Genomic DNA, 12,273 nt, shown 5'->3' on the forward strand with positions numbered 1-12,273 from the left:
ACTGTATAAATTAAATAGTACGCCGTAATGCATTGGGGCCATTTTATTGTCCCTCGAAATCATCGAGCCTCTGGGTTGGTGGTTAAGTCAGTGGCTTTTCGTTCCCTCGACGAGTCCGTCACTCTTCAACCGCCCCATTTTTCTTGCTTCCTTTTTTTTGTTTTATATAAATTCTTTGCAACTCCTCGCCACCTCATTTCTCTTCCCTTCTCTCTCAACTCAATCTCAATCCCTCCCAAATTTATCTTCTTTTCTCTCCATGGAAGCCTCAACTGCTCTCTCTCGCATCGGCCTGGCGGGCCTCGCCGTTATGGGCCAAAACCTGGCCCTAAACGTCGCCGAGAAAGGCTTCCCAATCTCCGTCTACAACCGTACAACATCCAAGGTCGACGAGACTCTAGATCGGGCCCACCGTGAGGGTGAGCTCCCTTTGACTGGCCACTACTCCCCCCGTGACTTCGTTCTCTCCATCCAACGCCCCAGATCTATCATCATCTTAGTTAAAGCCGGTTCCCCCGTTGATCAGACCATCGCCGCGCTATCCGAACACATGGCTCCTGGCGACTCTATTATCGACGGTGGTAACGAGTGGTACCTAAACACCGAGCGTCGTATCGAAGAAGTTAGCCATAAGGGGTTACTTTATCTCGGCATGGGCGTGTCCGGCGGCGAAGAAGGCGCGCGTAACGGCCCATCGTTAATGCCTGGTGGGTCTTTCGAAGCGTACAATAACGTGAAAGATATTTTACAGAAAGTGGCTGCTCAAGTTGAGGACGGGCCGTGTGTTACCTACATAGGTGAGGGTGGTTCTGGTAATTTCGTGAAAATGGTTCATAACGGAATCGAGTACGGAGACATGCAGTTGATTTCTGAAGCTTACGACGTGTTGAAACACGTGGGAGGGTTAAGTAACAGCGAGTTGGCGGAGATATTTGCGGAATGGAACAGGGGCGAGTTAGAGAGTTTCTTGATTGAGATAACTGCGGATATTTTTAAAGTGAAGGATGAGTTGAGTAATGAGGGTGAGCTTGTGGATAAGATTTTGGATAAGACTGGAATGAAAGGGACGGGTAAGTGGACGGTGCAGCAAGCTGCGGAGCTCTCGGTGGCTGCCCCGACGATTGCGGCTTCGTTGGATTGCAGGTCCTTGAGTGGTTTAAAGGAGGAGAGAGAGAAAGCTTCTGAGGTTTTGAGAGAGGCGGGGTTAAAGGATGGAGTGCTAAATGTTGGAATAAATGTTGATAAGAAGAGGCTAATCGACGACGTTAGACAAGCTTTGTATGCTTCCAAGATTTGTAGCTACGCCCAGGGGATGAATTTGTTGAGGAGTAAGAGTAATGAGAAAGGTTGGAATTTGAATTTTGGTGAATTGGCTAGGATTTGGAAAGGTGGATGTATTATAAGAGCTGTGTTTTTGGATAGGATTAAGAAAGCTTACCAAAGGAATCCTAATTTGGCGAGTTTGGTTGTGGACCCGGAGTTTGCCAAGGAGATGGTGCAGAGGCAGGCAGCGTGGAGGAGAGTTGTGGGGATGGCAATTTCAGCCGGGATTAGCACGCCAGGAATGTGTGCTAGTCTTTCCTATTTTGATACATATAGGAGGGCAAGGCTGCCTGCAAATCTTGTTCAGGCTCAGAGGGACTTGTTTGGGGCTCATACTTATGAGAGGATTGATCGCCCCGGTGCATTCCATACTGAATGGACCAAACTTGCTGGCAAGAGTGGCACTGGTGTTGGTGCATTTAATTGAGCTCCTCCTGCTTGTTTATCTGTATTTTTGGTTCCTTGTTGAGTTGTATGTTTCAATTGGGTGTTGACAATGTTGGTATTTAAGTGAGGATTGTATGTCTCGTTGAGAATTCAATGCTAAGCATTATAAAGGCGTAGCAAAATCATTGTTTAGCCTCACAGTTTTTGCCAATAATAAGAAATGCATGCCTTCTTCATATGCAGTACACAAGATAGAATTCGCTCATGCCTTTTGTTAATTCTTAGCTTTCACCATCATGTTCCTGTCAGTTTATTTCAAAGGAAACTAATACTCATCCCTCTACTTACTTATGGATGTTAGAAATTTATGAAATATTGTATTTTCAATCTCTTTTATCATATAAGATATGTAAGTAGTTGGTTGAAAATTAGGTTTATATAGCAATGATAGTTAGCTTGGAAGTTTATGGAGCAGAAAGCTCTGTGTATCGGTCATTTGATTTCTTAATGCTGGAGCTCGAGTATATTCTTTGGGTGGACTTTTATGGTGGTTTGGTTGGCCAGTTACAAGTAATGGAAGAATTGGTATGATTCTTTTTAATCATAGGTATGTGTTAAATATATGATGCTATGTGTCATCAGAGGACATCTGATTGCGTTAAATATGACTTTGCTTGTATTCTTAGAGATCACATTTGGTTTAGCGTGTTATCACTCTTCCCTCTTAGTTACAGGATCTTATAGTGTTTCTAGTGCTTAATCATTTGACTCCTGATGCTCACTCTCTATCTTCGGTTTGCATACCTTTTGGCGTAATTTTGTCATAATTTATGACATTTAAAATCTGTTTCTTGAACTTCTGATGATGCCCATGGTTGAAATGGTATTAAAATGTGGAAGCTATGGTTGAAATGATATTTAAAATGTGGAAGCTATGGTTGAAATGATGTTTAAAATGTGGAAGCTATGTACAGAGCCTATAGTATATTTGCATGCACTTTTAGGTGAGTATGAATTATTTGACATACGCAGGCCAATTGGATTCCTGAATAATGAATATTACCTGGGCTCTTTGTGCAAGATGGATGCACCAAAATCTCTAGCTCTTGCGAGGCCTGTTAAATCCTCAAGTTCCCATAATGTTTCAAATTTTCGTTTTCAATTTTATAACTATCATTTATTGCTCATGCAAATCTGAATGCAAGTATCACATTGCTGTATAATATGTAGATAGTATATTGATGTGATAGAACAGAAAGAGCAGCATGAGGCTAAAACAAAATTTCATAATGTGGAAATAAGTACTATGGGAAACCTCCATCCTCGAGGGTTGGCTGAGTTCTTGTCACCGTTGCAGAGGGCATTTTGCTCCTACCAACCCATACGGTATCAAGTACGAAATCTTCATCAGCCTGTCTCTCCATTACTTGAATCTTCTTTGTCTTCAAAGCTTTCATTGACAAAATCCCAACGTAACCTATCAAAATCAACCCAGCAAATCCAAGCCCAAACCCAATCACCCACAAATACCACAGAGCATGCTTCTTCTTCAAATTCAATGGAACTACTATGGAGAAATGACCCTGATCTTGAGAGTAACATACATTAGGCTCACTCATTTCAGTCATGAGAAGAGTACCATTTGGGCTAAATGTTACACATTTCGCTTTTGAGACCCTTCCATCTGATAATGATGAATTGAAGAAACGAATCACTATAGGCTTTCCCATTGTATTGAGACTAAGCTTTCTTTTAGCCCGTATATTCCATGCATCAAAAACCATGAAACCAATCACAGGAGTGACGATTGAGTAACCTGGAACACTGTAGTAGTGGGAAGACCAATTGCCAAAGTCTTGGTAGACTATAGCCAGCCTTCTGGCATGAGGCTCTGTTATGGTTCTAGATGGGATATGAAAGTTGCTAAAATTAGCACCGATGTTCCATAACCTCCGGCTTCTGAGCCTTACAATTGAAACTCTCGTACCTGACAGATTAGCCGGGAGAATTGGTTTGTATAGAGCGCCCGAATGGTGAGGCCGGTGATGAACCAAAGTTTTGAAAGCAAAATCCTGAAGATATTCGTCCAAAGAATTGGTAGTGTAGTTTTTTGAGCTATCCACAAAGGGAAAGAAATATAAACAGGGAACCAACCAGATGATTTTGAAGCTCATGTTGAGGCTAAAAAGAGTGGCAAACCAAAATGTTTATACCCTGCTAATGAGAACAATGACAAACAAGACATGGAGTTGAAGTATCAGGAAAGTTGAGGAGAAGAGGCTACAAACGGCAACTTAGTTTGTGGTTTGTTGATGATGATAAATTTCTGGGCATGGCTGGAATGGGACCCTGTAAGAGAAAACTAAAGTTGTTTACATCCTGTAACGAGTTTTGCTGTTTGACTTGAGCCGTTGTGATCCCCATCACTCGTTGAGGTAACAGCGGCTTGATGCTTTAACCACTCCTGTTAATCATTCCCGTCAAAAAAGAAAGAGAGAAATTCCAGCCCATGAACTGCGGGATGCTAGCACTAAAAACGTGCGCTGATTGCTCTCTTCTCTTCACTGACTTACGGGAATAAGCTTTTTGTAGGTGTAGGGTCTCATGGGCACTTGTGTTGGAGTTATGACTAATAATTTCTCAAAGAAAGAAATACATATGAGAAGTATATGCATCATGTGGGCACCTTCTATGATTCTCTTGCACTAATGCATCCCAGAGCCTCTGCCTTATGATGATGCTTGTCTTTCATGAGCAATGTTCTTATGTTTCCTCTCATTTCATTACATGTGTTTAATTTTTAGTTCTTACAATTAAAATTTCCTTTTTTTCGACAACATTAAACTGCAAGCTTACTAATTCTCAGTACTTCCATTGAGGAATAAACATTTTATTTACAGTTTAATTTAAGATTTAGAGAACAATAAGACGAGCTTTGGATGCCTTGAATACGCATAGGTTTAGATTAGAGGTGGGCAGAAATTAGTGCCTTTGAAAAGTAGCCCTTTTGCACATGTTTGAACTCACAAACTTATGACACGGCTTAGCTCAAAAGAACAATTGTAATGCTTGTAACTTTGAAGCAAAAATTTGAAAGTCCAATGAAATTTGCCTCCAAATTTGCATAATTTGTTAACTCTCAACAGAAAGTTTGGGCTGCTTTCTTGTCCAAGTCATTTAGATCTATTATCAAGTCAGAAAATAAATAAATAAATACTATCAGATATATTCTAATCACAATACAATAATACATTTGTAAAATGATGAATTATTTTCTCTGAAATTTTAGTTTTTACAGTGCATAGCCCAAAAGCACCTATACCTGCTGATATTTTCTACAAAGGGCCGTTAGACAAGCAAAAGACCAATCGAACAGGTCTCTATACCCAACATTTTGTGAAAAATACTTATTGCCTGATGGTAAGTTCAGCCCTTAGATGAAGAACTCCATTAATAAAAAAAAGGCTGTCCTCCGCCATAAATGTTGTCCAGTGTACACCAAAAAGATTTCTATACCCAACAGCCTTCCCTCCTGTGAAAGTGTAATTCCCTTTGTATTTGCTCAAGTATTCTTCAGATGGCTTTGTTCTTGCAGCAAACTCATAGTCCACAGTAAATGAAACTGATCCTTTCTCTTGCATCCCCAAAAACAAACCAAAACAGTGAAACGAGCTTTGTTGGTCCATATTGCAGTGTGCTGATAGAAAAAAGCCCTGCCCACCAAGGTGAAATGCCTGTGAATAAACCCGTCCAGCTGGAAAGAGATGTGCACACTCTTCCCGCTTAAGGTCCAGGTACACAATACACTGCTGACGAGGCAATTCGAACTCCACCACCTTCACAGGACGATACTTGTAAGCCCGCTCCACAAAGCGACGATGGATTGCATTGGCCTCCTCTGCTGCAAGAGAGCGCTGCCGGTATGGTGTCTCAGCCTTGAAAAAGAGAGACTCAAGCACAAGCTTGGATGCAAAATCAGGATCAAAGTCATTGCAGGTTAAAACCTTCTTCAGCTTTCGACAGGTCATGTATGGAAAACGAATTAGTCGGCCGAGTCGAGAGCCAAGGACCTCTCGTCGTTCCTCCAATTTTGGATAATGAGTCCGAGCCCACTTCAGCACAAAATCATAAACAGCATCCTCTGAAGCTATCTGGAGATCATCACTGGATAATACTGCCTCAATACCAGCCAAGGGCAAGTGAAGAACCTCTTCCGAAAACCTGCAAAGAAAGACACTGTCTTTAACACTGATTCATAAATTACGAAGGTTTTAGTCAACTAAAACAAAGACATGAATAGCGCATGATTTTCCACTGATTTAACAAGTAAACGAGTGCCACAAGCAGCCCTTTAAACAAAATGTGGTCAAACAATTTGCTCCAATATTATCAAGCCAGCAAAGTAAGAGAAATTTTTGCCAGATAGTATATCTTCACCCATCACATCATATTGATGAACACAAATCAAAATTATCATTGTACCAAAAAAGAAAGAAATTCATATTCAAAGGCAAAAGAGACAACACATTTTTAACGATCAAGAAATTGCTCAAAGAAAGAAAAAGGATATGGATTGAAGAGGGGCTCACTTAGTTATGTCCTTGTATCGTGCAGCAAGAAATTGTTTTGCAGCATCTGTCAGTGGCTGCACAGCTTCAGCCATTAAAACACTGGAAGGGAGGTCCAGATACAGTAAAGCAGACTCACAGGTCATTGGCAAGTCCCTTAATAACCTGCTGCAGTATCTCATGCATGATGCAACCTCAAATTTGTCAGCAGCCATCAGCACGTCCAGCAAAGCAGTAGGAGTGATTGTTGATAAGGTTCTACTATACATGAAATTAAGGAGGTCCATAAGGGCTGCTTCTTCTGCTCAAGGGAAAACAAACAGAGAAGAGACTGAATTATAAATGTTTGTACCAAATTTTTACCAGAAAAGTTCAAAAAATATCTACATTAAGACAAACAAAAAGCATACAGAATTTCACATGTAATTGAATTTACCAGAGGCATGTATTCGCAGAGTTACATGTCGTTGCTCTGACTCTCTCATCCCATTAGAAAATAACTGCAAGAAGCGACAAAGAAGACAAGTCAATAAAGGGAGACACGGTACAATTACAGACAACAAAAAACAGGCCAAGACCACGCACCTTATAAAAAAAGGGACTCTTTGCAGCTAAAATAGGAGAGCTAATATGTACAGTCTTGACCCTAAGAACTGTTGAACAATCCATGCTCCATGATGCATCATTGCTCTGAGTGGCTTCCTCATCTAAAATACATTATATATACAATGAATACAAGATCCCACACAGTGCAATCGAGCAGTAACTAATACATTACAGAAGGTTTGGCCAATATTAAGATCCCAAATATTAATACGAAGGTGGTAAACCCAAAAAAATATGAGAATTAACACTGTTGATTCAGACTAATAATGAAAACAATAATACNATCTTTGATTTCAGACATTTCTTTGCTTGGTATGAGAGTAATATAAGATTACAGGAATGTTTCCTTCCCAATAGTGAATATTGTTGGTGATTTTGGGGGTTATCAGATCACCTAGTCCAAGGGTGTTAATCTTTTTTTACTAGGGTTATCTTTTTTTTTTTTTTACCGAATTTGCCCTTAAATAAAAGCCATTTCAGACTGAATTTCCCTCAAATGTCTACCAAATAACAATTACCCCAGACCCCCTACATTTGAGAATTTAGCTAAAACACCTTAGCCACAAAAAATTTAAAAGTTAACAAGATATCCCTAACCACCAAAGACAACCATCGGCCACCAGTAACAATCACTAGATCGACGCACGACCATTGGGATTTGGCCAGTCGTGTGCCAATCTGGCTGTTTTTGACCATATCGAAGGTCGAAAACGGCCAACTTGTAGTGAAAACGGCCAACTTGTAGTGAATCTGGCCAAAAACAGCCAAAATAGATTTGGCCATTTGTGGCTGTTTCAGCCAAATCCATAATAATCTGGCAATTTTTGGCCTTCAGTCTGGTTAGAAACAGCTATATTAGCATGGATCTGGCCATTTTCGGCCGGATGTACGACGATCTAACTTTTTTCGACCTTCGATCTAGCAGAAAACAGCCAAATCTTGACGATTGTGCACCGTTTTAGTGACTGCCGCTAGCAGTCGGTGGTGGTCTTGGGTGGTTAGGGGTATTTTGTTAAAATTTAAACTTTGTTATTAAGTGTTTTAGCTAAATTCTCAAATATTGGGGATTAAAAATAATTTATTTAAATAATAATAATATAATGATATTAAAAAGGAAGGGCAATTTAGTAAAAGCTTCTGCCAATAATATTTTATTCTTCCCAACCAAACATCTTAATTATTTATACCCACTAATCTAACCAAACATATTGATATAACATTCCCCCATAATCTTCAAGGTAATCTATCTCACTGGTAATCCTACCTTTTCAGCAATAAAACATTCTCTAAACCAAACACACCCTATATGTTTTATATTAGTTACAAACTAAACACTGCGTTTTGCATTTCATCCCAAGACTTTACAAACTAACCCCATATTGACTTTGAATAATTATAAAAACACACTCCAAGATTCTTTACTAAACTACATATAATATCTCCTCTTAAGCTAGACCTACTTTACTTGAATTTATTCTCAATTAAGAATAAAAATAAATTTCATATTGTAATAAGTTACAATTTTTCTAGGTCTCGTCTTAAGGAACTTGCCTCCACATAGTAATAATTGGTTGATTTGCTAGAGGAAAAAGGAAAGGTATCACTTGAATTGGTTGAAGATTGCATGAGTTTTGTTATAGTACAATATATTTATAGAATTTACATACAGAGAAAAACATTGAATAGAATACAAAATTTTAGACTTTTAAGATGACTTTGCACATTCCCAACACTACATGGGTACATGTACTAGTTTTTTCAAACTATGTCTATCTTTTTTATCAGTGTATATACCTTAGATTTAACACAGTGATGTAGTCATAAATGAAATGTAGGGGGGTTAAAGTTGGAAGAACAATATAATTTTAAATTAAAATAAGCAGAAGTTTTGTATTTATAAAATTTTCATCTTTTGAAAGTATTGGATAATGATTGTATTATCAATACTATCAAATACATCTTTCTCTATATACACAACTAAACTATTATTCAATCATTGATCACTCGTTCTATTTCGCAAACAATTCTTCACAAAATTTATTATTGAAAATGCTCTCTCTACACTAGCAGTGGCAACAGGTAGAATCAATGTTAATTTCATCAACAAATAAACTAATGAAAACACTCTATCCTTCTTAGTTTTAACCATTATTTTTACAAGATCTTCAATCTCATACATTTGACATTAGAGTGCATATTCAAAATATAAACATCAAGTTGAGAATCAAATGCCATAAGTTCTAAGTCAGAACAATCTTTTGAATAAAGTTCAATAAGGCATATCAAGTTTTGTTTATCAAAAGCAACAAATGATTTATTTGGACATAAACATGCCAAAAAAAATAAGCGATTCAGTCATTGAAATGATTGTTCAACTCTTGAAGCTGTATATCTAGGACATTATAAAAAAATGGGTACAGTTTGTGGTCCCAATGGCAATTTCTTCATCCTAGATCCTAATCTATAATTTAACCTTAAACTTTCAAAATAAAATAATACAAATATAAAATGTATTGATATTACCTGACAAATTGAAGAAAAAAGGGGTTTGTCGGCTTGATAGGTGGGAGAAAAGTGCATGTGTGTGGATAAAGTATTAAAGTTTAGGAAAAATTTTGAAACCTAAGTTNAAAAAAAATTGCGCACGTGAGACCACCAGGACAGTCGCGCGGTGATGGTTGCAACACATCCAAATCGATAGGCCGTCTATCTTTGATCATTCATCTGTTGGTGGTGGCGCCAGAAGCGTGTTGAATAATCACTGACTGACGTCTTTAACCAGTGGTTGACTTTAAAAAATTTATAATTTTTTTATTTAAATAAAATTTATGTTTTTTATATTGTAATGAAGAAATTAATAAATAACTATATCAATATAAACATTATATTGCATTGACAAACAATATTTTATATTATTTAGTATTTATCATTACAAGTAAAATCATAGTATGTATTAGATAACATTAATAATATATATTATTTGTGACATTAATTGTTTTTTTCTTATCTTTTTAAATGGTACTTGCTATTAGAAACCTTTTTTTTCTTGATGACCGGGGGTTATCTGAGTCAGCTTACACGCACCTCAACTAATCTTTCGAGATCTTGAAACTACCAACCGAATAAAAGCTCCAATGGCTATCCCTATTAACACTCGAGAAGAGACTCAAACTTAGAACCTCTTAAATAATACACCCAATGGTCCATATCAAACCACTCGACCACCCAAATATAGTTTATAATTACGCTTTCACGTTATTGTTATAATATTGGTAAATTAAAACATACAATATAAGAAAAATAATAGATTAATTACTTACAATATTTGATTTTAATTTAAGTATTTATGAAATATTTTTAATCATAAGGTAAGTTTTTTACTAAATAATTGGTAATAGAGTATATTGCTTATTAAAGTGAACATAAAATCATTTCAACTTAAGGATATTTTTTTCCATATATTATATATTTTATTTCGTTCCCTCAATATTTTTTATAAAAAGTAAACAAGACAATCCAATATATTCTCTCCTTCATTCTCAATCTCATCCCCTTTCCATCCCCAATCTCATTCCATTTTTTGTCAAATCCATTAAGTAAACAGAGCATTAATATCTTGAATCATGCTAACTTAGACCGGTACAAATGCAAAGATATGCATATACTGTACTAAATAAAAATTTTATTTTACACTACATAAACACATGATATGCATGGCGTCCACGTAAACATAATTTGGTCCCCATATGTTGTAATTAATCGTAATGTCATGTCTATCATATTAAGATTAATTCCAATTTTAGATGCAACAAATCTAACTATTTAAATGTTAACATCAGTGTTCTGAAAACCGGACCGAACCTTGACCTGTTCAAAGATCCGGTTTCCAGTTTGGCCGGTTGGATTGGTCGGTTAGACCGTATCCTATAAAATCATATTGTAGTCCCTAAATGTTTGAAATTCATAAAAAACACTCCTAAATAATTACGCATGACTCCCTTAAGGTTTGAAATCTATCCAAAACACCCTTATCGCGCAAAGAGACTAGTGAGTGGTGGCGGTAGTGACGATCGACTACTAATTGAAGTTTGGAATCATGGGGCTTTTGATGTATAGATTCCGACGAATCTTATGGTGGTGTCAGGGAGTTCTACCGATGGCAAAATTTTCTGGAATCAAGAAGGAAGGTCGACGGTTGCATGAACAATAGGTGGATGAAGATCGACGGCCAATCAAAGTTTGGAATGATGGGGCTTTCGATGTAGAGGTGCTGGCGAATCTTATGATGGTGTCAGGGAGTTCTAACGGCGTCAAAATCAAGAAGGAAATTCGACGGTTGCGTGAACGATAGGTGGATAGCGAGCGACGAAAGGTTGGACGATAGCCACCAAAAATGGATGGGTTTTGTCACGGAGATGCCGTCAAGTCTTATGGTGGTGTTATGTCCCTCAAACGATGCTAGAATCCAATGGGATTGACTCACGATTGGACCGCAATTCAGCACTATTCTGATGGTCCAACCGCGGCCCAATCTGGTTTGATTAAGAATACCAATTTTCAAGAGAAACCAGACTAGAGATGACGCTAGTTCCTAGTTGAAATGGTCCGACCGTCCAGTCTGATCCGGTTTTCAGAACACTAGTTAATACCACATTTTCGATAGGACAACTATACGAGGATCAAAAAGTATTAAAAGAAAAACTCCTTATAAGTATCAAAAACCCTTTTAAAAATATCAAATTATCTCTTACAAAATTATCAAAAACTCTTTAATAAAGGATATTTAATACTTTATAAATAAAATAGATGAATTAATACTAAATAATTTCGTAAAAAGATACAAACATTTAATGTCACACCGAAAATTGAAATCCAAGGGTCTGTTTGGTAGATTATTTGAAAAATGTTATTCTGAAAAACAATTTTTAAGTTGGGTTGAGTTATATTAAATCAAATAGGATAGAATTTTGAGAATGCGTTTGATATAATATCTAAAAATTATATCAGAGTTGGATAAAATGTCAAATAGTTGTTTGGTACATTTTTTGAAAACATTTTCTAAAAATATTTCGGTCATTTTTTAACCCTCTACATTCATTAATTTAGCTAATATCATCCCCCCTCCCCCCCCAAAAGAAAAAAAAACTTTAAAAACAAAAACACCCCAACCATCCAATGGGACAGCTGGCCACCACTGTCAAACGGCAGTTAGCAGTCGTCGAAATGGTACACGACCAGCTAGATTTGGCCGATCATGCATCGCTATGACATTTTTCAGTCAAATCCACCGTGGATCTAGCTGAAAAATGCTAGATCTGCTGCCGTAATTTAGTCATTGTTAATGGCCAAATAGATCTGGCCATTAACAGATGGATCTGGCCAGAATCTA

At 37.4% G+C, this 12,273-nt stretch overlaps 3 protein-coding genes across 3 annotated transcripts; 1 reads left to right on the top strand and 2 right to left on the bottom strand.

Annotated features, from left to right (window-relative positions):
- The first annotated feature begins 46 nt into the window (after positions 1-46).
- Positions 47-1,957, top strand: LOC116145343 (6-phosphogluconate dehydrogenase, decarboxylating 3, chloroplastic). The gene has a single exon (XM_031430796.1). It carries the CDS (start codon positions 260-262, stop codon positions 1,748-1,750), a length of 1,491 nt encoding a protein of 496 aa, XP_031286656.1. The 5' UTR covers positions 47-259; the 3' UTR covers positions 1,751-1,957.
- A 972-nt stretch (positions 1,958-2,929) lies between these two features.
- LOC116145367 lies at positions 2,930-4,264 on the bottom strand. Its single transcript, XM_031430823.1, has one exon. It carries the CDS (start codon positions 3,882-3,884, stop codon positions 3,015-3,017), a length of 870 nt encoding a protein of 289 aa, XP_031286683.1. The 5' UTR covers positions 3,885-4,264; the 3' UTR covers positions 2,930-3,014.
- A 685-nt stretch (positions 4,265-4,949) lies between these two features.
- Positions 4,950-7,020, bottom strand: LOC116145365 (BTB/POZ domain-containing protein POB1-like). The gene is made up of 4 exons (XM_031430822.1): positions 6,864-7,020; positions 6,715-6,778; positions 6,300-6,579; positions 4,950-5,931 (listed from the first exon to the last, which is right to left on the bottom strand). The coding sequence occupies exons 1-4, from the start codon at positions 6,945-6,947 to the stop codon at positions 5,118-5,120; spliced, it is 1,242 nt and encodes a 413-aa protein (XP_031286682.1). The 5' UTR covers positions 6,948-7,020; the 3' UTR covers positions 4,950-5,117.
- Positions 7,021-12,273: the final 5,253 nt, after the last annotated feature.

This window comes from Pistacia vera, unplaced genomic scaffold, assembly GCF_008641045.1.
Source record: "Pistacia vera cultivar Batoury unplaced genomic scaffold, PisVer_v2 Contig461, whole genome shotgun sequence".
NCBI classification, from domain to species: Eukaryota; Viridiplantae; Streptophyta; class Magnoliopsida; order Sapindales; family Anacardiaceae; genus Pistacia; species Pistacia vera.